This window comes from Schistocerca americana, chromosome 4 (genome assembly GCF_021461395.2).
Source record: "Schistocerca americana isolate TAMUIC-IGC-003095 chromosome 4, iqSchAmer2.1, whole genome shotgun sequence".
Classification (NCBI taxonomy): Eukaryota; Metazoa; Arthropoda; class Insecta; order Orthoptera; family Acrididae; genus Schistocerca; species Schistocerca americana.
Window position 1 is genome coordinate 700,057,681 of NC_060122.1, and position 27,266 is coordinate 700,084,946.

The following is a 27,266-nucleotide window of genomic DNA, read 5'->3' on the forward strand; positions in this document are numbered from 1 at the left end:
ATTTTGGAGCCTAGGACCTGTATCCAAAGCTACCTTCGGTTTTCATCCTTAGGGAACCTATGAGTAGGAACGAGAAACAATTATACTTACTTCTGTAACCGAATTATCAGAGATACCTTCCAAAATGTAATATGAGTCTGACTTTACAGGCATCACTTTCAACACTTTAATTTACGTGATACTCTATTTCAAGTGTAAAAAACATATAAAAGTCACTTCAGTAGATTTCAATAAACACATCTGCACTATCATAGAAACACTTACACGTGAAATGTAATGTCATTTCCCCCGACAAAACGCTGAGTACAGCCATAAGCGCAACACGAAACAACCATGTTTTGACAACATTCACGTGACTTCAGCCCATAGATGTTGGAGCCACGAAAATGACGTCAGGGCAAGTCTATTATATTTATGGTCGAAGCCACCGACCTACTATCGACGTAAAACCGTCCAGGAGATAGCAGCGTCACGTGGCGAGGGATGTCTGCTATCAGACAAACGTACGGTGCATGTAGCATCAGTGAGTGTGCTGTCCGTCTACAGAATGGGGAAGACGCGCGATCTATCTGAGTTTCACCGAGGGCAGATTCTGATGGCTCCGAGGCTCGGCTCGGCAAGAGCTTTTCGGAAACTGCACCACTTCTCGGGTGTTCGAGGAGTGCTGTGATGTCTTTTAACACGTGGCGAAACCAATGTGAAACCGTGTCCAGACTTCGTGGCGTTGGTCAGCCGCTCCTCATTACAGATGTCGGACGTCGTAGGCTGGGCAGACTGATAAAACAGGACAGGCGGCGAACTGTGGCGGAACTGACATCAAACTTTAAAGCTGGGCAAGGTACAGATGTGTCTGAACACACAGTGCCGGACCCATGCATGAGCCAGTGTTAGCACCACGATATCGGTAACTGCGGCTGAAATGGGGACGTGACCATCGGCACTGGTCGTTGGTGCAGTGGCAGAGCGTTGCATGGTCTGGTCAAATCCGACACTCTAATCTCCCCCCTCCTTCCTAATTCCAGTTGTTGTCCACGATAAGCAAAGTATTTTTTGAAAAATTTGAGAGGAGTGAAGATTACAATACACTTTCTATTTTACTAAGTTTTTGTGTAGAGTTGGCTCCAGTTCTTCTAGCCTACGGGTCTAATTCTTGAAGCTGAAATTCTCCAATTTTAGGTCCTCATAGCTGAACTGATCTACATAAATCTGAAGATTGTTGTTGCAAAATTTTTGTTGTTACGTTAACATATTTTGTCACGTTTTAGTGTATCATACAATCTTTTGAATTTTCACGTTAACAAAGCCGAAATTACATCGTTCGCCCAAAATACAAAAATACGTCCGATCACATCACAGGCACGCGGAAATAATATTCCAAAGGGTTTACCATTTTTCTTGACAAATGAATTTCCATTAGTTTCGATTATTATTTCATGAATAAATGTGCCAAATAATTCCTAATTTCAAATGTTTCTAAAAAAAATAATTTTAACTGTACATTCAGAGCTAGTACTTGTCGATTGTAACATCGAAAATAAAGTAATTCCTTTTCAAAAATTTTAGCTTGAAACATAACATGGAAGTTTTCAGAAAAAGTCGCCGTAGACTTTTGCTCAACACCTACATCCTGTCTTTATCAGGTTCCTGCCACCAAAACCACACCTTGTTTTCGTGACATCACACTCGATCTGTAAACTTGCACTAGATGGTGATGAATTACAACTGGAGAGGTTTTCTTTAAATGCAAAAAGCTCATTACGCCAGCCATGTATCCGTCAATGCTGCCGTCTTGAAACTACGGTATATAACCCCACCAACCGGCGACATTTGTTCGTTTCTTCTATCTGGATTCTAAACATGGAATTTGTACACTCGTGAGAGCTCATGTTACCTTACTTACTGAGCCAGCCTCAAGTACAAAATGGTTCAAATGGCTCTGAGCACTATGGGACTTAACATCTGAGGTCATCAGCCTCCTAGAACTAATTAAACCTAACTAACCTAAGGACATCACACACATCCATGCCCGAGGCAGGATTCGAACCTGCGACCGTAGTGATCACGCGGTTCCAGACTGAAGCGCCTAGAACCGCTTGGCCACTGCGGCCGGCCCTCAAGTACAATTACATGTGATAATGACAGCTGGATCATTAGCAACCCATATAAAAGTGGGTTTGCCTGGGTCGCCTAATAGACATTATGTACAATATGCTGCACCTACTCTCACTATTACTATTCTCGAACAGCTGTAATCCTATTCGAACAAAACCATTTTGGGTATTAGGCCGTATCTTTATGAAATACTAAAATAACTAAGTTTCGACCGACTTTGCAGCGGTCCTCTTCAGAGCAGTTAATCGTCCTGAAGAGAGCCGCTGCAAGGTCAGTCGGAACGTCTGCCTTTTTGTCGTTTTAATGTCGTACAATGACGCTTCCTGATGTCCAAAGTGATTATATTCAAACTGACACTGTTCGCGAAAGCATGCAGATTTATATTAGCTATAACCCTCATTACGATAATCTGTCGTTATTCCAGTTAGAATAAGTTATGCGTCATTGAGAACATAGTTCTAGTTCTCCGTTCCATTCACTCCATAACCTTACCGCAAGCACAGTCTTGTAATATAACTGACCATAGCCACGTTTCTGAAATGACAATGAACTACAATAAAGTTCTTGCAGTCCACTTCGGTCTTCACTAAATTTATCACTGTTGCCTTCAATTGACACTACTTTCCGATCCTGACAAGCGTGTGCAGATAATGCTTCGTGAGACCGGCCAGAAAGGAATGCTGTTAATAGAGTCGGGCGTGCGTAGGACGGTTGTGACGCCGGCTCACGCGACTGGGGCCATTACACGAAATACGGCTGTCCAGAGCGCCTCGCAGCAGAAAGGAAACCAGCCTTGGACTACCTTAACGAGCTGTTCCAGCCTTTGCCAGAGTATGGAACGGGCATCGGAATGCTCGGGAGCACGCCCGTTGCCAGACAGCAAGCACATATATTTTGATGTAGTCTTGCCATATAATAAACGAGGTCTGCCAAGACTCTCGAACAAACATCGTTGGCATAGCAGGCGCGTTTGTTCTGTATTTGTACCCTTGTTCGCCCTGCCAATTTCTGTCACGTTCCTACAGCGACACAGGTGCCAAGCCAAACGAGTCATGCGCTAATTCGCTAGCTGTACTGCTGTCGAGCTCAGTGTAGCGGCGGCCACAAAATAAGTGTAGATTTTTTTTTTATTCTGTCGATATAAAGCGTAGATTATTACGAGAACTGAAATTCTGGTTGGCTGCGCAGTATCCTATATAACAGACACACACCACAGTAACGTATTTAACAGACACACATCAAATTCTTCTTAAACGGTTCGAGATATCCAAACCAGTGTCTGACACGTGAAGAGCCTCAAATGGGCGAGAACTTCCTGCTTATTTAACGCTCGTAATTTCATCATGTCCTGAACTATGCAAGAGCTACTTATGTAAATAAATGGAACGATATTTTTTCACGGTATTCGGTAGCTCGAGAAAGAAGATTGTGGTGATATAGGACACGACAGCGCTGTTGAATTTTTTGTAAACTACTGGCTATTAAAATTGCTACACCACGAAGATGGCGTGCTACAGACGCGAAATTTAACCGACAGGAAGAAGATGCTGTGATATGCAGATAATTAGCTTTTCAGAGCATTCACACAAGGTTGGCGCCGCTGGCGACACCTACAACATGCTGACATGAGGAAAGTTTCCAACCGATTTCTCATACACGATCAGCAGTTGACAGGCGTTGCCTGGTGAAACGTTGTTGTGATGCCTCGTGTAAGGTGGAGAAATGCGTACCATCACGTTTCCATCTTTGATAAACGTCCGATTGTAGCTTATTGCGATTGCGGTTTATCGTATCGCGACATTGCTGCTCGCGTTGGTCGAGATCCAATGACTGTTTGCAGAATATGGAATCGGTGGGTTCAGGAGGGTAATACGGAATGCCGTGCTGTATCCCTACGGCCTCGTACCACTAGCAGTCGAGATGACAGGAATCTTATCCGCATGGCTGTAACGGATCGTGCAGCCACGTCTCGATCCCTGAGTCAACAGATGGGAACGTTTGCAAGACAACAACCATCTGCACGAACAGTTCAACGACGTTTGCAGCAGCATGGACTATCAGCTCGGAGACCATGGCTGCGGTTACCCTTGACGCTGCATCACAGACAGGAGCGCCTGCAATGGTGTACTCAACGACGAACCTGGGTGGGCGAATTGCAAAACGTCATTTTTTCGGATGAATCCAGGTTCTGTTTACAGCATCATGATGGTTGCATCCGTGTTTGGCGACATCGCGGTGAACGCACATTGGAAGCGTGTATTCGTCATCGCCATACTGGCGCATCACCCGGCGTGATGGTGTGGGGTGTCATTGGCTACACGTCTCGGCCACCTCTTGTTCGCATTGACAGCACTTTGAACAGTGGATGTTACATTTTAGATGTGTTACGACCCGTGGCTCTGCCCTTCATTCGATTCCTGCGAAACCCTACATTTCAGCAGGATAATGCACGACCGCATGTTGCAGGCCCTGTACAGACCTTTCTGGATACAGCAAATGTTTGACTGCTGCCCTGGCCAGTACATTCTCCAGATCTCTCACCAACTGAAAACGTCTGGTCAATGGTGGCCGAGCAACTCTGTTTGACTCGATGCCCAGGCGTATCATGGCCGTTATTACGTCAAGAGGTGGTTGTTCTGGGTACTGATTTCTTAGGATCTATGCACCCAAATTGCGTGAAAATGTAATCACATGTCAGTTCTAGTATAATATATTTGTCCAATGAATACCGGTTTATCATCTGCATTTCTTCTTGGTGTAGCAATTTTAATGGCGAGTAGTGTAGTACTGGGACGTGTTGATCCACTTTCACTGCTGCACGGCTGCGCTCCGTCGCTGTCCCAGGAGTGTGAGCCTGGCGTTAGTGCGAAATAGCTGGCGGCGCGCTTGTTAGCGGGCAACAGGTCCCGCATTGGGCGCGTAACAACGCCCACGAAGGCAGGTTGCCGGCGCCACACATTACATCAAATTAGAACCCGGCTGGCTACCCCGGTCGCTGCCCACGCCCCGCCGGGCACTTCATCTTCATTTGATTTGCCCGGGACTACCGGCCGTCCGCGCCACCCGCCACAGGATTACTGTCTCTAATAGCTTCCTAATTTGTAGCCCACTCGTCGTTTTTGATCTCGTCGGTACGCGACGCTGAATGGGTGATTTACATTCGTTAAAAAGTTGTTAAACCAGATGTCACAAAGGGGGCTTTCCGTATGCAAGCGGTGCGCCTTAAGAAAACAGCCCGCTTAAATGGTTTTTCTTCGCCAGATGAGCGACGAGGATACAACCGTAAGCTTCTAATTCTTTTAAAACGTCGCAAACCATTTCTTAATAAATCCTCTGCGTGTTGCGAGGGTACTGTCTGTTAAGTAAGAGAGTGGTCGGCTTTGCACGCAGTTAGATATCGCCATAGTTTTTTCACAGCCCAACAAAGGGAACCTTGATATCTCACTGTAAAAATACAGCAACCAGCCACTTTTTAATGCGTTTTATTTATGCCAATATGCATTTCGGGTTTGCACCCATCTTCAGCTGGCAAATTACATGTATCTTCAGTTTCTACAGTGGTACAATCTCGACAGCAGTTTGGACGCTGCAGCAGGCCTGTGCAAAAGCAACGATTCCAATCATTTACTTCAATTTCGCGAGTTTAAAGTTACGCACTAGCAGTTGTTCATTTTACTTACATTCTCCTCTCCTTGTTTTTTCTTGGCTTTTCTTCTTTTTTGCAACAACACAAACACTTTTTATCACGCATTTTACACAGGCGCACTGCGTTATACGCCATGTTGTCGACTGACAGTTTTTGTTCACATACAAACCGTTTGTATGTGAACAAAAACTGTCAGTCGACTCGAACCTCCGAAACGGGCAGCCGCGCTAACCGTGCAAGTCGCCACGCGGCGTATCAATTTGTTTCTCCCTTGTATAATACGTCTGGTTGCGCCTAAATTTGGTTACTGGTGCCATGGTTTCCAGCAAATGGTCGACTACGCGTAAATGTATGTTTAGATAGTCCATATTTTACGGAAATATTTGAACGCAATAGCGTTACTGTAAAGACTGCTGCAATGTGACTGCAATAGACGGCAGTTGCGGTGTGGGTAGGCAGTATTGCTGATGTTGCAGGTAGTTGTCGACATATTTCCAAGGGGTTGCTGTGCAGTCCACCAAGGGTGCTCTCACGTATATTTCCTACTTCTGTCACCGACAGCGCTGCAGCCACGTGTCTGAGCGAAAACAATATCGTTCCGATTTTGTTAGAAAGTTTGCGCGTACATAATGTTTGTTTCGTAGTTCGTTGTCGTGAGCTTCTTGTGGAATAGCGGATAAAATAGAAAACAATAATTTTTATAATTGTGACTCATATACGACCAGTACTACCGGACGTTGACAATAATGTATACAAAGATCGCAATATGAAAAAGGATAGTTGGGAAGCTGTTACCGACGAGTTCGGAATCATGCTTGACGAAGTGTACAAAAGATTCCCAAGTCTTTGAACCTCTACCAGATTCGAGGCAAAAATTTTCCTTAAGAAGAATGGAAGCGGAAATGGTTCTTCATCCATGCCATGAGTTTCTTACTATCTCGAGACATACCTGAAGCAGGAATTGATGGTGTAAACAGGTCTGTGCTGATGAACACAAACAAAATGAAAACTATATTATTATTTCAAATTTCCTTTAATGAAATCTTTCAGTCTTTCTACCAAAACATTGCAGTACCTACTTCTGGTACCAAAAGTCGTACTGAAGGATAGTGCACTTTAAAAAAGTACATCATACTTCTATACGAATCAGCAGTAGCTAAAAATCAAAGATTTTTAGACAACATAGTTGTGAAGATAAGCAGCGATTAATTTACTTATAATCAATTACTCAAATTGACAGTCACAATCGCGTTATTTATTTTGTCGCCAACCGGTTTCAACCCGCGATGGGGTCATCTTCAGGACAATTTACATCATTTGGTCGCTCGCTGGAGTCGTCACCCTGCCTGCATGGTTAGCAACCGTGCACAGGCAGGGTGACGACTCCAGCAAGCGACCAAATGATGTAAATTGCCCTGAAGATGATCCCAAAGCGGGTTGAAACCGGTTGGCGGCAAAATAAATAATGCAGTTGTGACTGTCGTTTTGAATAATTGACTAAAAATCAAAGTGTGATCGCAAGTCATATTGTAACTGGTATACAGCTTATCATGTTTGTATTGGTTTTAGCGACTCTCGGGTCAATTGCTTGGACGGAATATTCGATGTCGTTTTTCGAGATTCTAGTGAAATGCTGGAACAGGTTCGTTTCGAACATCAATTCAAGAGTTAAATTTTCTGAATCTGAACTGTTCCGCCTACATAATAATGGATGCATCCGAAGTTCGGTTCCTCTTGTTCTTCTTTCTATTAATTGTGTGATTTAAAAGCAGGAGAGATGGACTCACAACCGCTAGTTCGTGCTCGTCCATTTTGCAGCTATAGTGTGGCCCCGTACAAACACTTCTAGTCCAGAGCGGTATTGCCACAAACATCGTCGAGTAACGGTGGTCAGTATGTTGTACATATGGCTGCAGTTCGGTGGCCCTAATGTTGCCCGACAATATTTTCGGGATGTATTGGCAATGTGCAGTTTTTATGGCCCACCTAAACGTACTTTAAGGGACTGTACAGGTTCCCACTGTGAACAGAGATGGAAGCAGAAGTGGCGGCGTAGTGGAGTAGGTCCCTGGAGGGGGCAAAGCTGCCACTCGCCGTGTCCCGCAGCTTCCGGAGGCTGCAGCGCGGCTGCGAGGCGCGTGACTGAGATGGTCCCGGTGTGGCGGTGAAAGGGGCGCCAGGCCGGCTACGTGACGGCCCTGGCTGCTAAGTGGGACGACGCAAGCGCCGACTTTCATCAGCGCTGCTCGGGTCGCGCGGTTCAGCCGCACAGTAGAGGCGTCCGCCGCTGATGGACGGGCGGCAGTTTGCGACCAGAGGATCAAGGCCACGCGCCCGCCTGCTTTCCAGTACCCCCGCGGTCACGCGTCGCCACCGCCAGCCCTGCCTTCAATCACCGGCGAACTGAGCAGCCTCACGGCCACTTGTTCTCACCGCGCTCTCCTGTGTTCATGATCCCAGATTTCTTATTGTCAGCGTAGCGTCCCCACACACGAGCGATCACAGCCGAACTAAGGTCAATACCAACATCTCCTGGATCAAGAGGGAAAGCTACCTTAGATTTTTTGTACTCATCAGTCTCCTGACTAAATTGAAACCATGGCGGACCGCCCGAATTCCTCTTCTATGCGAGCCTCTTCACCTCAGGGTATCACGTACGCCCTATCTTCTCACCTTTCAGTCACAGTTTCCCCTTACAGTTCTTAACCTCTATAGCTCCTTCTAGTACCGTGCAATTAACTCCTTGATCTCTTAACACATGCCCCGTCATCCTGTCCATTCTTCTTGTCAATGTTTTCAGTTAAGTTCCCTTTCCACGCCGATTCCAGGGAGAACTTCTGATGCCTTACCTTATCTGTCCACTGTCTACAGGGAATCTCAAACCATTTGGGTCAAGTTGAAACAATTGATAACGGGTCCAAAAAAAAGTTCAAATGTGTGTGAAATCTTATGGCACTTAGCTGCTAAGGTCATCAGTCCCAAGGTTACACACTACTTAACCTAAATTATCCTAAGAACAAACACACTCACCCATGCCCGAGGGAGGACTCGAACCTCCGCCGGGACCAGGCGCACAGTCCATGACTGCAGCGCCTGAGACCGCTAATCCCGCGCGGCGATAACGGGTCCACGACCGATTATATTCTGATAGTCCGCCCCGATAGCTGAGTGGTCATCGTGACGAATTGCCGGGCCCGGGTTAGACTCCCGGCTGCGTCGGGGATTTTCTCCGCTCAGGGACTGCGTGTTGTCTTGTCTTCATCATCATTTCATCCCCATCCGGCGCGCAGGTCGCCCAATGTGGCGTCGACTGTAAGAAGACCTGCACCAAGGCGGCCGGACCTGCCCCGTAAGGGGCCTCCCGGCCAATGACGCCAAACGCTCATTTCCATATTCAGATAGGAAACCAATGGTCAGAAATGCATATTTATTGTCCAATGGACATACACAGCGTACATCGCATAACAACAACGTAGGTCATGGTAATTTTTCGAAATGACGACCGCCAGTCCCAGTGCATGCATGGCAACAGCGCACGAAGTTCAGCCGCACTCTCTCAAAGTTCCCTGGTGTCTGCTGTACCAGGAGACAGGCAGCTTCGACCCTAGCAATCAGGTCTCCATCCATTTCTACGAGAGTTTAGTACACCAACGTCTTGACGTAACCCCAGAGGAACCCGGCGTTCGCGCTGGCCACGGTACAGGATAGGACCCCCCTTTTCAATCCAACGATGATGGCAGGTGTTGTTCAGGCGCTCCCGAACATTAACATCGCAGTGGATTGATGCACCATTGTGCTGAAACGACATCATTTCGCGGATAATAAGGAGCACAGTCTCCGAGGATAGTGCCAGCACATCTCGCAGGAACACCATGTAAAGTGGACCAGTCAAACTGGGAGGCAGCAAATAAGGTGTTAGGTGATCGTGGACAATGACCGACCATACTTTTACAGAGAATCGTTGTTGATGACCATCGATGTGGGTGGCATGAGGATTGTCCTCGCTCCAGATATGGCTGTTGCGGCTGTTGAAAATACCATCAGGGGTGAATGAGGCAGACACCTGCGATCTTTGCAAGAGTACGGCAGAATTGCATGTGCCGTTGCAGTACATGCGCTGAGACTGGAGGATGTCGCTTTGACCAAATGCTATGTGCTACGTTGTTGTTATGCGATGTATGCTGTTTATGTCCATAACACGATAAATAAGCATTTCCGGGCATTGGTTCCCATCTCATTATAATCGGTTGTGGACCTACTATCACCTGTTTCAATGTGACCCAAAAACACTATGACACCTTGCATAGCGCCACATCTCAAATGCTTCGACTTTATTCTTTTCCGGTTTCCCACAGTCCCTGATTCAAACGTAGGTTCTGAGTAATTTTATCCGCAAATTAAAGCCTATGTTTGATATTAGCAAACTTCTCTTGTCCAGGAAAGCCCTATGTGCCTGCGCTATTCTTCTTTTTACGTCCTCTTTGAGTCGTCCGTCATGGGTTATTTCGTTTCCAAGGTAGCGGAATTTCTTGATTTCGTCTACTCAGCTCATAGAAATTCTGTATCGGCCTACCCTCTCTAAATTCTATCGTATGGATTCACAGACCGCGGCCCACGGTTCACACGTGGCCCGCCAATAACCTAATCGCGGCCAGCCCCTCACCGTTCGTTCTCGTATTTTTTTACTCATCTTACATCCCGTAAAGGAGAGAACAGGCCTTGCAGAACTTCTTTTGTGCTAAGTGTCCCTAACATTGGGCAGGGAGCTCCCAATCCCAAATAATAAGTTGTCTCACACAACTTTTATTTTTAAACTTGCAGCACTTAGGTAACCTGAGTGAGGGATTTGGGGCCAGCGGTACCAGCAAGTCAGTACACTCTAGAGTAAACGGAAGTGATTTATTAACCTATTATAATAACAACTACAATAATGGGGAAAATTTGGAGACTGTTAAGTCTGAAAGTTATGTTGCAAAGTTTATTGGCTGCACCCCCAAACCTACTTCCTCCCCTCGCCCCTCTCGCCCACCCCCTCGGGGTTGTAGCAAAGTGTGACTATAGGCCATGAACGTGCAGACAAGCCAACACTCACTGTGTTTTTTATTACTCATTTAATATGTTGGTAAACAGCTGTTGTCTATTTTGTCTCTCCCAGATATTCTTTGAACTCTCTAACAAGTGTCCATAGGACATTTTCCCAGGAAGATTACCTACAAGGAAAGATTTTGTTCGTCACACTGCATGCATATTACATTTATATTCTGCAAGGGCACCGGTAACCATACCGCTGAGTGGACTAAAACCAACGTTATCATTATCATCATCGTGATTCCGCGGTGCACAGTACTTCCATTGTACTGCAGTGGGAGAAAATACTGCAGATGTCTTTACAAATGATGACATCGTGCTAGTTAATATTGGTACAAAGTCAGTATTTGTACGGTTGTAATGATTCCTTTATCTGACACAACTAGTTCGTTGGACGGGTGCTCAAACTTCGCGGTTCGTTCCTTCGTCAGTTATAACGTCTTGTCACAACAGTGCTGTGTTCAAAATGGTTCAAATGGCTCTGTGCACTATGGGACTTAACTTCTGAGGTCATCAGTCCCCTAGAACTTAGAACTACTTAAACCTAACTAACCAAAGGACATCACACACATCCATGCCCGAGGCAGGATTCGAACCTGCGAGCGTAGCGGTCGCGCGGTTCCAGACTGTAGGGCCTAGAACCGCTCGGCCACTCCGGCCGGCAACAGTGCTATGTAATGGATGTCTTTTAAAAGTAAGACTTAGAGTTCTGTAATTTAAAAGAAGACATGCTTACAGAATATTTTGACCATCTCTCCAAACGTTACTCGGTAAATTTTGAAGCAGAAAATGTCTTTCCTTACCTGATTTGCTACGAGATGCTTCCTAGTCAAAAGTCATTCGAATTATCGGCAACTTCAGTGAAGATGTTTACAATTTGTGACAGATAGGTCATGTTTCTCAGCACAGGGCTATTGTAATTTTTATTAATAATGAGCGCGCATACAATTGCATTACATTTGAGCCTATGAAAACCGCCAATATTGGAAAATAAGCTGTAGTAGACTTACTTCTCGTCAACCCTTGTGCCCGAAGGGCATTCTGCGGACGGTTGCTTGGCCAGTGCACATGCGCGCGAAATTAACGGACAATTACGTGAAAAACTGGAAAATTCTGCCACGTCCGGGCAAGATCAGCGGAAGATTGCCGGCATTGGAGACGCCAAATTGATGGCGGGCGCGTGCACGGTCGTTGGGCCAGATTACATTAGCGCCTGGATGTGGCAGCCAGTCGGTGGGTGGTCTTTATCGTGATCTATAGCCGAGCCGCCTCCATACGGTATGGAAGCAGACCGTAAGCGGAACTATAATGACGGGTTGCGCGCAGTGCCCAGCCGTTAACCGTTCATTAAGACGTAAGTGCGTCTTTAGCTTCTTTCCACGATAACCGTGGTTATTTATTATCGTTCCAACACGCCGGCGCTCTGATAGTGGATACCAGGACACTGAGATTTACCACTACCTCGGTACGAGATAGCCTCACAGTTTTAACCGTCAGGAATCTCGGGAGCAAAAGAAAGTAGTTGTAAAGTTTTACTCTGAGTTGCTTTCCCAGCAGCATTTACCGCTTGCTGGAAACATGATGTCACCTACCAGAGTACCGGCCGTTAAGTAAGCGCCGAGATGTGTCGTGTAGTGGAATTACACCAATAAACATCTCTCTCACTGTAATCGGCTTCATCTGGATTATACTTCAAAGCACCGACAAGAAGGTACGTGAACTGAAGATATATAAATTTAATTCTCGATAAATAAAGTGGAAATTCATGAACAGAACTATCTAGATCATGTTTTTTATTTCCTGAAACTAAAATGGACAAAAACAAAACCAATAATTATTTACCTATCATCTCATTTACTTACAGTAATACGCGAAATAGCTGTATAATGTGATTTTGTTAAATGGGGACAGAACGCAAAAAACGGTCCCTGAGAAGATATTTACTTTACGTGGTCAGGCCAAGAGGACCGCGTTCACCTACAAGGCTCCTCTTCCACTGGATTCGATTTCTTGCTTCCTGCCGCCAATCATTCTCTATGCCAATCTGCAGCAAGTTCTTTTGATCTTCAACTCTCGACCTTTTTTTTTGGTCTGCGTAGTGGTCTTCCGCGGGTAGTAAAACCCATGGATTTCAAAGGCCAACGGCGTTTATCCATCCGAGAGACATGCGGTCCCCTTACGGTTCTCACCAGGCCTGCAATATTTGGACTTTTGTACATCTCACCAACTCAGAATTACACCGGATCCTCCATTCCCTAGTGATCTTACCTTGTACCGGACCATAATCTTCCGTGACAGGCTAGGGGGCAAACGACGTCATACGGCCGGAAATGCTTTCCAAGGCGGGTACACCAATTTGAAGGTGGCCCCACTGCGAGGCCGAAATTGCGTGCTTCAACTGTCTGCGCCTAATATTCTACCACGTAAACGCGTGAGAACGTATTCTAAACGTTCACGATTCGTGCAAATGGGACGAGACTTAGGTACCAGCCCGCTGTTCGTCTAAACGTATGTGGGAAACCATCTAAAAACTATGAGGGACGTTGAGTCAGTAATGCAATAAATTTTTTTTCGAAAGCAAGTTGGCTTTGTTGAAGATTCAATTACACAATATTATTCCCCACTCTTTTGCTTACAAATTTTTTTTTTTTTTTTTTTCAACGTAGTCTCCGCTCAGTCCGACGTCCTTACGCTGCCTTACGGGGAGGTCCTATGTGCCCGCATGTTACTACCCTGATGGTGATTGGACCAAACAGATGGAAGTCAGAAGAAGAAGAGATGGCGTGGCGCCACTCCATCAACTGCCGTTTTGTTTCCGGTTCGAAGTAATTGAGCCCAAGTTTCATCCCCTGTGACGAGGTTCGAGAGAAAATTGTCACGATATCAGCCTCGTAATGTGCAAGCAATTCCGTATAAATGGTCCTTCGTTGCTCCTCTGTTAAGCTGCGAGAAACCTAGCCGGGATTACAACATGGAGTACCCCAGCTGGTGGACGAGTGTGTCAGCACTGCCGACAAAGACGTCCAGTTGAGCAGCGAGGTGTTTGATTGTGATCTGTCGATCACCTCGAATGAGTGTCCGCACGTTCCAGCAATGCAAAAGCCCCATGTGTACGCGACCGGCCGGCACGCGGAAGATCGGACAGGTTTGTGCGGCCTTGTTGCGATGATGACAGTCGCCTCGCGCAATGACTCGCCGTGCTTTTGTTCACTGCCAAGTCTCTGTAGACATTTTGCAAGCGGCTTTGAATATCTGCGACACTCTGGTTTTCCGCCAAAGGAAACTCACCTCTCTGCTTGGAACGCACCTTCGTTACAGACGTCATTCTGAAAGCTCCATATAGTGCTGCCACCTACCGGAACTTCGTGAAACCATAGGGGCTGACTCGGGAACACTCCACAATGTCCCACAACAAAGTCCACTTTTTTTTAAAACCGAAAATGGACGAGAAAAATAGTGTTTCATTACGTATTGAACGCCCCTCGTACATCTGGGATAGCCGGCACACAGCCCCTCGTCTTTAATTCGCAGGCGGTTTCGATCCCGGGTAGGCGTTCCTTCCCGAATTCCGAAAGTAGTATGCTAACACGCGCCGCTATCCGGGTGAGCCATAGGGGGCAAAAATTATAGGGAAAGGCAAATAATCGGAAACCTTGGGTGTAAGTACTACTTTGAGATGTTGTTGTTGTTGTTGTTGTTGTTGTGGTCTTCAATCCTGAGACTGGTTTGATTCAGCTCTCCATGCTCTCCTGTGCAAGCTTCTCATCTCCCAGTACTTACTGCAACCTGCATCCTTCTGAATCTGCTTAGTGTATTCATCTCTTGGTCTCCCTCTACGATTTTTACCCCCCACGCTGCTCTCCAGTACTAAATTGGTGATCCCTTGATGCCCCAGAACATGTACTACCAACCGATCCCTTCTTCTAGGCAAGTTGTGCCACAAATTTCTCTTCTCCCCAACTCTATTCAATACCTCCTCATTAGTTATGTGATCTACCCATCCAATCTTCAGCATTCTTCTGTAGCACCACATTTAGAAAGCTTCTAATCTCTTCTTCTCCAAACTATTTATCGTCCATGTTTCACTTCCATACATGGCTACACTCCACACAAATACTTTCAGAAACGGCTTCCTGACACTTAAATCTATACTCGATGTTAACAAATTTCTCTTCTTCAGAAACGCTTTCCTTGCCATTGCCAGTCTACATTTTATATCTTCTCTACTTCCACCATCAACAGTTATTTTGCTCCCCAAATACCAAAACTCATTTACTACTTTAAGTGTCTCATTTCCTAATCTAATTCCCTCAGCATCACCCGACTTTGAGATGAAGATTTTAATACAGGAGAGGGGACCGCATCAAAGTAGCAAGAAGACAAAGCGACAAGACAGAGGGAGAGAGAGAGCCAAAGTAAAATGGAAATAAGAAGGGGTCATAATGAAGACACCTTTCCTGTGAAAACATGCGCAATGCCAGTCGCGTAGTCCGTTGATCTCAAGCCAACTGCTGGTGCTACCGTGCGGCTAGAAATGCCCCTCAAACGGGGCGGTCGCAAGCCACAAAACGTTTGTAAACCAGGCGGCGAGAGCGCCCGCAACCGGCATTCCGCGCCTCGGTGACAACCGCGACGACACGACAAAGCCACCGGCGTTTCGCCTCAGCTCGCCGCGGCCGCCGTGTGTGGATAACACGCGGCCAGCGACTGGCCGGTAGTTTTACGGCGCCTCCGCGACTGTAAAGAGTTGTAGCCGCGCAGCGCTCTCCTCACTCATCTACATGTTAAACGACACCCGGTCTGGCCCGTGTTTTACAATGGTAATGGACCGGACTGGCGCGCCGGACGCCCGGCCGCTACCTGGCAGTCTCCTCGCAGCTCCCTGTACTGCCTCCACTGCGCTGCAGCCTGGGGATGGGAAAAACCGGCCGGTGAAAACCGTTACCTGTATTTTAGTTCCAATTAACTCGTATTTTCCGGTATTTGTGTATGCACTACTGGCCATTACTACAACAAGAAGAAATGCAGGTGATAAACGGGTATTCATTGGACAAATATATTATACTAGAACTGGCATGTGATTGCATTTTCATGCAATTTGGGTGCATAGATCCTGAGAAATCAGTACCCAGAACAACCACCTCTGGCTGTAATAACGGCCTTGATACGCCTGGTCATTGAGTCAAACAGAGCTTGGATGGCGTGTACAGGTACAGCTGCCCATGCAGCTTCAACACGATACCACAGTTCATGAAGAGTAGTGACGGGCGTATTGTGACGAGCCAGTTGCTCGTCCACCATTGACCAGACGTTTTCAATTGGTGAGAGATCTGGAGAATGTACTGGCCAGGGCTGCAGTCTAACATTTTCTGTATCCAGAAAGGCCCGTACAGGACCTGCAACATGCGATCGTGCATTATCCTGCTGAAATTTAGGGTTTCCCAGGGATCGAATGAAGGGTAGAGCCACGGGTCGTAACACATCTGAAATGTAAGGTCCACTGTTCAAAGTGCCGTCAGTGCGAACAAGAGGTGACAGAGACGTGTAACTAATGGAACCCCATACCATCACGCCGGGTGATACGCCAGTATGGCGATGACGATTACACGCTTCCAACGTGCGTTCACCGCCATGTCGCCAAACACGGACGCGACCATCATGATGCTGTAAACAGAACTTGGATTCATCCGAAAAAATGACGTTTTGCCATTCGTGCACCCAGGTTCGTCGTTGAGTACACCATCGCAGGCGCTCCTGTCTGTGATGCAGCGTCAAGGGTAACCGCAGCCATGTTCTCCGAGCTGATAGTCCATGCTGCTGCAAATGTCGTCGAACTGTTCGTGCAGATCGTTGTTGTCTTGCTAACGTCCCCATCTGTTGACTCAGGGATCGAGATATGGCTGCACGATCCGTTACAGCCATGTGGATAAGATGCCTGTGATCTCGACTGCTAGTGATACGAGGCCGTTGGAATCCAGCACGGCGTTCCGTATTACCCTCCTGAACCCACCAATTCCTTATTCTGCTAACAGTTATTGGATCTCGACCAACGCGAGCAGCAATGTCGCGATACGATAAACCGCAATCGCGATAGGCTACAATCCGACCTTTATCAACGTCGGAAACGTGATGGTACGCATTTCTCCTCCTTACACGAGACATCACAACAACGTTTCACCAGGCAATGCTGGTCAACTGCTGTTTGTGTATGAGAAATTGGTTGGAAACTTCTCTCATTTCAGCACGTTGTAGATGTCGCCATCGGTGCCAACCTTGTGTGAATGCTCTGAAAAGCTAATCATTTGCATATCACAGCATCTTCTTCCTGTCGGTTAAATTTCGCGTCTGTAGCACGTCATCTTCATGGTGTAGCAATTTTAATGGCCAGTAGTGTAACAGAGGCTTTTTTTTTATTTTTCGTTAATAACCGAGCAAAAACACCGAACTATCAGTTAGCCGTAGCAACAGTGCTAAAATTGTTCGCTTTTAAATGAACCTTTCTTAAAAAAGAAGTAACTTTTATATGTACAATTTGCGTTATTTTGAAATGTTGTGCAATTTCAGAAAATGGGGAGAGTGATCGGTGCTATTTTAATAACAATGCCGACAGAATCGAACAACAGACACATTACATAAGAATTGGTAGAGCACTGCTCAGACAATGATGTTACTGTTGCCACGCGTCGTGGCTTAAGGTACGCGTGTACGTGCAGTGTGTTAAGAATTGCACCCACCTGGGTATGTACGGGAATTTCCCGCTCTCGTTGCCAGGCATCCGATATATTGCCAAAAAAAAAAAAAAGTTCAAATAGCTCTAAGCACTATAGCACTATGGGACTAAACATCTGATCCATGCCATAGGCAGGATTCGAATCTGCGACCGAAGCAGCCGCTTGGTTCCGGACTGAAGCGCCTAGAACCGCTCGGCCACCACGACCAGCTGCAGAACGTAACCGACCCTTGTCAGGAGATATTTTTACGAAGTGACGTAACAGTGAAGTACAATGCTTCATTTGCTGTAAAAGAAAAGATTCGTCTATAATTTCTTTGAAATAATAAAAGAGGAAGCAGTTTATAGTGACAGGAACAAATTAAAAACTTAACAACTGTTCATTCATAATGCACAATAAAAACAAAAAGTAGCTGACTTGTTGCCGGTGTCTGCATAATATGCCTCTATCTGCTTGTAGCCCTCGAAAACGGGCAACTTTAACACGAAAAACACAGTTATTCAACCACGGTTTCACCCTTTAGCACTGACTATTCGTAATGCCCAAATACTAACATGATCCCCGTTTACAACATGATATTTGAGCAGAATTTCAAAATATTAGATTCAATACGAGAATTCCGGTGATTTTCTATATAGTTCGATGCACCGAGAACAATCTTTCCAGCCAAACGAGCGCAAGGCGCCAATCTCGCATGGAACCAACATGTTTAAGCTTTAGGTTGCATTTGTCAACAGTAAATTGCAGTTATTATTTGCGTGAGCGCGTATAGCGCAATGAAGATTGGTAATAATTGGAATGACTCTCTGGAAAACAGCATCGCGGTCGGTGAATAATTAACCACCGTGACTTGTTCGCTACTGGCATAAGTAAACAAGTGGTCGGTGTTGTCAACGCAAGCAGCACGAGCGTAATGAACACAGGACTTGCAAATTACTCTATTACCAGTGTACAAGCTGCTTCTAAATACACCTGCCTTCATGACTGGCAGCTTCGACGAGTGTTTGACCAACACGAGGGACTAGAAAGGTAGACACCTGTACGACAATATATAGGAGCTACAGGTTTTGTTATTCTAGTTCCGCATGGTTATCGCCGTAGAGTTGAACGTCTGTGTATAGATTTGTTATGTACAGTGGTGTACGACGACGGGAAGGAAGACACTCAAAGCATTGTCGAGAAAAAGCTTTTCATACACCGAAGGATTAACACTTCTTGAGGAAAAAGTTATCTACACTGTAATTTGCCTGTATGTGCTTCCAAACTACAACAATCTTAAAGGAAATCAGCGATCACACAAATGCTTAATTTTTCACGCTAAGTTCGAATATTTTGCAATCAAGATAAGTGACCCGACGTCATACATCTTTGGGAAGCGACGTACAACTATAGTGATTTGGTTTATGATTCATTTCCTTACATCACTTCGAATAAATGTCTGTATACTGGTTCTTGGAGAGACTGAAGGACACTTCCACAACAGACTTTTGCTCATAAAAATAAAATATAGCTTCTTTTTACTTTTTCTTTGGTTTCCTTCACTCTTTAAGTGATAAAAGCTTTTTTTCAGCATAACAATGAAATACATGTACTCTTTGGGAATAGCACTGAATAAACCTGCTCAGTTTATAATGTATTTTTTTGGCCATCATGCGAATGGAGTGTTAAATATTCTTACCAATGAATAAGGAGAAAAACAATTATTCATGATAACATCAGCTGCTTACCATTCGTATGCTTATTCACTTAAAGGAAGTTCTATTCTATAGTATTTATCTCGCGACAAAGAATTAGTTTTTTGTTCGGGAGGATCAACAGGCGTTTTCCAGGCAATATTTGAATATGAAAATTAATATGTACGAAATACGAGTACAGTAACACTACTAGCAACTGTTTGAAAACGTAATGTGAATTTACCTTTGAGTCTTTTAGAAGTTTCCCGCTCTCTTGTTAACAATCGAAACAGGAAACAGCAATTGTTTGGAACAAAATCGCCAGCGGCTTAAAATATGCTAGTTGAAGGCTGAGAAGTGCTACTGTAGCTATCACGAGTGAGACAAGGTGGTAAGGATGATTATTTTTTGCACGGTCACCACTTAGGAACTGTGTATAGAAAAATATAAAGCAGGCCAGTATAGCTTGTGTTACACTGTGCGGATCCTGGGTTCTATTTTACCAGGAACATTCCGGACTTTCTGTAATGCGAGATGTGTAATGGGTTCCATCCAGTCTCGTGAAGTCAATGAGAAGTTTCTGGTCAACTGGGCCAGTGGCGGTGCTTGTTTTTACTGTCCCGTTGCACTGCCTCAGTGAAAGAATCTGTCTTACTAGAGTGGAATCTGTCTTACTAGAGTATGAAGCTTTTGTAGCTTTTCCCTCTTCGTTTGGGTCAAATATGGTACTTAAAATATCACTCCTCTTGTAATGATGCAGCATCAGGTGGCCACTGACAACAGAATAGACGCACATGTTAATATTTAAGGCTTAAAAAAGAAATCTAGCCAAATTTTGTAACACTTGTACGGAAAGGACACATGAAAATATGTAGAAATAAACGTATTCTGCTGATGGAAAAGTTATAATTTCTAGAAATATAAATGAGATCAACGGAAGACGACAAGGCATGTATGACTAACAAAAGGAACAAGAGGAAACGTGTTGTTTCGCACAAAGCATAATTTTTTGAAAGCAGTATGCATATGCATAAACAGTGTGTTTGTGTCAAAGAGTTTGGAATTATTCTTTGAAATCGGGCACCTGAACATTTGTAGTACGAGGTTCGAAGAAGAAGGAGTCTTTCTTCGTCCCTCTCATTCCAAGCACTTATTCCGCTCGGGATCCTCTATTTTTCATGATTTTTCAAATTTGTTTTTATTTAGATCTGTGGCCAGGATGCCGTTCCTATCGGCATAGTTAACGTACGGTAGGGGAAGCGCTTGCGCCAATTGTCTGTAAGTCGTGTGAACTTTGTCTCATGTCCTGCTGTAATTTAACTGTTTGTGTGTCGTACTTTGCGAGAAGATGGGGAACACGCGAACATTTCGCCTAAATGAGCTTGGAAAATCGCCAAAAAACCATACTCGAGAGTGGTAGGTTTACCATACCACTGGATCGTTAATCCGCCATCTAAGCCGATTAGAATCTAAGAAACAGCCTTTCTTTCATTACGTAACAAAACATCGGTCACTAACTACGAGGTTTTTGTCTGTTCTCTTTGTACTAAATTGAAAAATATTGAAAGCTCTGTGTAATTTCCGTAACAGGTCGCTTGAGTTTTATATAGTACCGGGTGATCAAAAAGTCAGTATAAATTTGAAAACTAAATAAGCCACGGAATAATGTAGATAGAGAGGTACAAATTGACACACATGCTTGGAATGACATGGGGTTTTATTAGAACAAAAAAAAATACAAAGATTCAAAAAATGTCCGACAGATGACGCTTCATCTGATCAGAATAGCAATAATTAGCATAACAAAGTAAGACAAAGCAAAGATGAAGTTCTTTACAGGAAATGCTCAATATATCCACCATCATTCCTCAACAATAGCTGTAGTCGAGGAATAATGTTGTAAACAGCACTGTAAAGCATGTCCGGAGTTATGGCGAGGCATTGGCGTCGGATGTTGTCTTTCAGCATCCCTAGAGATGTCGGTCGATCACGATACACTTGCGGCTTCAGGTAACCCCAAAGCCAATAACCGCACGGACTGAGGTCTGTGGACCTGGGAGGCCAAACATGACGAAAGTGGCGGCTGAGCACACGATCATCACCAAACGACGCGCGCAAGAAATCTTTCACGCGTCTAGCAATACTTTTTTTTTTTTTTTTTTTTTTTTTTTTTTTTTTTTTTTTTTTTTTTTTTTTTTTGTTCTGATAAAACCCCATGTCATTCCAAGCATGTGTGTCAATGTTTACCTCTCTATCTAGATTATTCTGTAGTTTATTAAGTTTCCAAATTTATACTGACTTTTTGATCACCCGATATAAATTGTAAATATACTTACCGGGCTGGTAGACCGAGTACTAACGGGTCTGCAGCTCGTTCGCTGATGTTTTGCCTGGATCTGACCTGATTATCTTCCGGGCTGTGTTCCGACAGTCATGTAGCTATCTACCCCTAAAGATAACCAATGCAGCTTCAGTCACGGCACGCAGGTCTTGACCACGGTATACAGTTCAGTAAGTGGAACGTACATGTTACCTAATGTCTGCGTCCTAGAATAAACAAAAGCTGCATTTTTGAGGCCGGCCGGTGTGGCCAAGCGGTTCTGGGCGCTTCAGTCTGGAGCCGCGCGACCGCCACGGTCGCAGGTTCGAATCCTGCCTCGGGAATGGATGTGTGTGATGTCCTTAGGTTAGTTAGGTTTAAGTAGTTTTAAGTTCTAGGGGACTAATGACCTCAGATGTTAAGTCCCATAGTGCTCAGAGCCATTTTTTTTTTTTTTTAAATCTGTAGACGGAAGTGAAGGCCTCATCTACAGTGAGAATTCAGCTTGATATCCATTTTTACACTTTGTGTTTGTAGCGGAGACAGTGCATGATAACTCAACCGTCTGGGATCACGGTGGTAACAGGTGTACCGCTTTGGTTTTGCAGATCTCGCGGCGATCCGCAAGCTCCTAGAGAGCGAGTCGTCGGGAGGCACGTGCCCCAGCTGCAACATGCCGTTCGACAAGGGCAAGAAGAGGAAGCTGATCGACAACTGCGGCCATGAGCGCTGCTACTCCTGCATGTTCCGGAACGAGGCGTGCCCGCTGTGCGCCGCCGCCCAGGAAGGTCAGTGTCAATGCCGCCAGTGCTCCTCCACCTGCAACCTACCGTGTTCTCTAAGAGGCCGCGCCGACCGCTTCTCCCGTCACGAATGGCTGTCATTGTCTTCCCAGCGGGCGCGAATCTCTGCGAGGAAGCTCGCATTTGTACCACAGCAACGATATTCCTCATCTGAACGATTAGACACGTCACCGTTTACATTCAACATCTATCGACGTTTGGAAGGTAGGAGATGAGATAATGCCGGAAATACGAGGGGCATTTGAAAAGTCCGTGCAAAAATAAAAACCATTTACGTGTTTAGGGTAAACCTTTTTTATTTTTCGACATAGTACCCTTTTAGACTTATACACTTCGTCCAACGTTGTTCTAATTTGTTGATCCCTTCCGAATAATAGGAATTGTCCAAGTCTGCAAATTAGCTGTTAGTTGCTGCAGTCACCTCCTCGTTTGAATAAAATCTGTCCCGCCAGCCATTTCTTCAAATTGGGGAACAAATAGTAGCCCGAGAGGGAGCCAAGTCTGGAGAATAGGGAGGATACGAAACGAGTTGGAACCCTATTTCCATTAATTTTGCGACCACAACAGCTGAGGTGTGTGCTGGTGCATTGTCGTGATGAGAAGGACTTTTTTTTGCGGTCCAATCGCCGGCGTTTTCTTGCAGCTCGGTTTTCAAACGGTCCAATAAAGATGAATAATATGCACCTGTAATAGTTTCATCCTTTTCCAGATACTCGATGAGGATTATCCCTTTCGAATCCCAAAAGACAGCCACCGTACCCTTTCCGGCCGACGGAATGGTTTTGGCTTTTTTGATGCTGATTCTCCCTTGGTAACCCATTCTTTAGATTGTTTTTTGGTCTCAGGAGTATAATAATGTATCCATGTTTCATCCACAGTGACGAAACGACACTTAACGTCCTGCGGATTCTTCCTGAACAGCTGCAAACCATTCTTGCAACACTTCATACGATTCCGTTTTTGTTCAAGCGTGAGCAATCGCGGAACCCATCGTGCGGACAGCTTTCTCATGCCAAAATAGTTATGCAAAATATTATGTACCCATTCATTCGAGATCCCCACAGCACTAGCAATCTCACGCACCTTAACTCTTCTGTCATCCATCTCCATATCATGGTTTTTATCAATGATTTCTGAAGTCCTAACCCCCACAGACCGTCAGAACGTTCAGCATCATTTGTGCCCATATGGCCACTCCGAAAATTTTGAAACCACTTATAAACCATTCTAATCGAAGGTGCAGAGTCACCGTAATGAAAATATGTGCCCCGCAATGTGTACCGGGGCACATATTTTCAGCTGTCCCCATTGATGTATATCAACAACACCTGTCGGTAGCTAAGGGTTTCGATTCAATTATCAGTCATATTTAGGATGGGATGCACAAATGTTTTGTCTCCATTAACCTACCAATGAACAGATATCTGCCACTTGTCGCACCTGTAATTATACGTATGTGATCATTCCATTTTGTTAATGTATACTCTGACTCATTCCACATTCCTGAAGTTTCTCGTTCTTGATTGGATTTATGGAACATGATGAATGAATCAGTATCACCAGAAAATGCTACACTCATGTATTTTTGTAAATTGATTGATTTCTGTTATGGTTCATTGACATTGTAGATGTAGGACACTATTTCTCTGTATTTTGTGAAGAGCAGAATTTTACATTTCTGGTCATTTGATGCAAGTTCCCAACCCTGCACCACTTTGAAATCCTTGTGAGATCTGATAGTACACACACATTCGGCTTTTTTTTCTTTTTTGTAAAGTGGTATTTCACTATAGATAAATATATGCTTGTATAGTGTAATGTGCATCATGTTAGCCTGTGAGGCAGGAAGGTGAGCCAGACCTGGAATGAATCCAGGCAGTGGATTAAAGAGCATGGACTGGTACAATAGCCAGCTTGAATGTGGTTTTTAGGCAGGTTCCCAAACTCGTTAAGCCAAAAGGTAGTCTAGTCTCCAAATTCCACCATGGAGAATGCAATACATAAACAATAAAACACGATAACACACATAACAAAGTTTCCATGTTTCACAGACAGATGGTACACACGACTTCACTACCATAGGTTTGCTTGGTAACTGGGGTATCAGGTAGAGCATGCAGCCAGAAAGCTAAATAATGAAATTAAATTTGCCAAATCCTGAAAAAGCAGACTCCATAGTAGATGAGATTTGCGCTAGGGAAAGGAGAGAGAAAAATACCTCATTATAGATAAAGCATTATAGATGAAGCAAAAACTCTGAGGTTACTGTTAATGGTGTCTTTCAGGTTGTTAATATACACCCTGAAGAGCAAGGATCCCAAAAAACTTTCTAGGGACATGTTTGAAGTTGTGTATTGTGTATTGAACCGGGGACCTAGAAACGATGGAGAGGCTTCGTCCAGCCATAGCCCTCAGTGCTTCACAACCCCACAACAGGCCACAGCAGTCCACCCACCCCACCGATACCCCACACCAAACCCAGGGTTATTGTGCGGTTCGGCCCCCAGTGGACCCCCCCTCCCTCGCACCCCCTCCGGGAACATCTCATACCAGATGAGAGTACCCCAAACGTTTGCGTGGTAGAGTAATTATGGTGTACGCTTATGTGAAGATTGTGTTTGTGCAGCAATCACCGACATAGTGTAACTGAGAGGGAATAAGGGGAACCAGCCCTCATTTGCTGTGGCAGATGGAAAACCACCTAAAAACCATCCACATGCTGGCCGGCACACTGGACCTCGACACTAATTCACTGGGTGGATTCGTGCTGGTTCCTGACACGCCTTCCCGCTCGGGAAGCAGCGCGTTAGACCGCGCAGCTATCCGGGCGAGCTATGTTTGAAATTAGTTCTGCATCTGTCAGTGACTCTCCATCCTAGATAACATTGTGTATCCCCCTTGCCAAGAAATCATCAATCCAGTCTCAAAAATTTCATTTGATTTTTTCATATCATGGTACATCTGTTAGCAAGTGGTATGATTTGGGGTCAAACACATTTTAGAGGTTGTTCTACAGATCTATGGTTTATTATGTTTAAAAGTGGGTCTAATTGAGATGCAAATTCTACTCATATAATTATGAGTTCCACTGGGTCCAGAGTTTTATTCACTTTTATTGATTTCAATTATTTCTAAATGCCACTGACACTAAAACCTATATCACATTTCCAGTAGCACAAGAATTAAGTCAGCCTCTGATATGTAGAGCATCCCTGACCCATTTAAGGGCACACTACAGTTCTCAACCCTGTGGTAAAAGTGTAGAAAGTTTATGCAGAACATTTGATGTTAAAATTACATTTAACAATCAAAAAGCTTTACTTATGATTATTCACATGTCACTTACCTTTAATTTGCTGTAAAATAACAATGTATGTTTTCGAGTCATCCAGTAACCAAAAAGTGTGTATAATCAAGTGATGTTCTACCATATATAATCACATTGTTCCATTATATTTTGCAATGCAGTTGTTAGAACTGTGCTTCTACCTAAAAGTCTGTAACAAGAAAACTAGTTTTGTTGCGTATGGAGAATTAAAGTTCAGATGAAGTACGTATGAACATGACTTGAATGTTCTGGCCTTTTTTTTTTCTTTTGTTCTTTTGATTTACCAAAGAATGAGTGGTATAAGTTAATTGTAATCTTTATATGCAGTCACTCTTTAGTTCTGATTATCACTTGTGTTGAGCTGTATCCATGAACTCATGTCTAGTTCTTTGAAAGAGAGATATATCCCCATTCTGTAATTTTCCAGTAATGCAGCCAAGCAACAAGAAGGCATTATCTGAGGAGCAGGGAGTGGACACAGATGCCAGTCCGTCGAGTGTTTATGCCACTCCCCACTCGAGGCCTCAGGTCAAGACCAATGGACACTTTACTACCTACATGCAGGTAAGCACAATAATAACATTTCAGCTGGCGTTCCTTCTACTTACTAAGACTTTTTTCCAGTCATTCTTCTGACTGATTTGATGCAGCCTGCCAACCTCTTCATCTTTAAGTATCAATTACATAGAAAATCCTCAAATATTTGTTGGGTATAATCCAATCTCTATCTTCTACAGTTTTTGCTGCCATTACTCCCTCTAGTAAAATTGAAGTTATTTCTTGCTGTCTTAATGCATATTCTCTCATTCTGTTCCTTCTTTTTGTCAATATTTTCTACATATTGCATTCCTGGCTGATTCTGCAGAATGCCTCCTCATTTCTTACTTTATCAGCATATGTAATTTTCAGAATCCTTCCATAACTGTATGTCTGAAATGCTTTTACTCTCTTCTTTCCCAGTTTTCTCACAGCCCATGATCCATGTCCATGGAATGCTATGTTCCAGATGTACATTCTTAGAAATGTCTTTCTATAGTTAAGGATGGCTGGTTGGAGGCCAAACTACTAGGCCAGCAGTCCCCTAAAGTTAAGGCCTACATTTGAGATTGTGCATTATGTGGCAGAAGATCCCTGACAGCCTTGCAGCAATGCCGTAGAGAAGTTGTGTTAAGTGACTGGTTGTGGTAGACAAGCAAAGCAGCCATGCCAAACCCACTTTAACCGTCAGGGATCTTCTCTGGCCATTTAGACTATAGCAAAGTTTTTTTTTGGCGAGGAATGCTGTCTTTGTCTGTGATAGTGGAATGCTGTCTTTGTCTGTGATAGTGTGCTTCTTATGTCCTTATTTTATTCCTGATATGTAGTTTTCTTCCAAAGTAACAGAATTTGTTCATGCTGTCGACCATGTAGCCCCAAATTTTGATGTTAAATTTATTGATAAACTCATTTCTGTGATTCCTCAATATTTTCATCTTACTTCAGTTCACTCTCAATCCTTAATATGTTCTCACTCAACTGTTCTTCCAATAGGTCTTGCACATTTTCCTCATTTTTACTTGGAATAT

General features: G+C 44.4%; 1 protein-coding gene across 3 annotated transcripts in view; it reads left to right on the forward strand.

The window, feature by feature from the left end:
- Positions 1–27,266, forward strand: part of LOC124612342 (protein TANC2) — a 549,855-nt gene that overhangs the window by 461,964 nt on the left and 60,625 nt on the right. For all 3 annotated transcript variants that reach the window (XM_047140494.1, XM_047140496.1, XM_047140495.1), the window contains exons 2-3: positions 22,179–22,358; positions 26,129–26,265. In XM_047140494.1, coding sequence (XP_046996450.1) covers positions 22,179–22,358; positions 26,129–26,265 — 317 coding nt within the window. The remainder of the gene's footprint in view (positions 1–22,178; positions 22,359–26,128; positions 26,266–27,266) is intronic.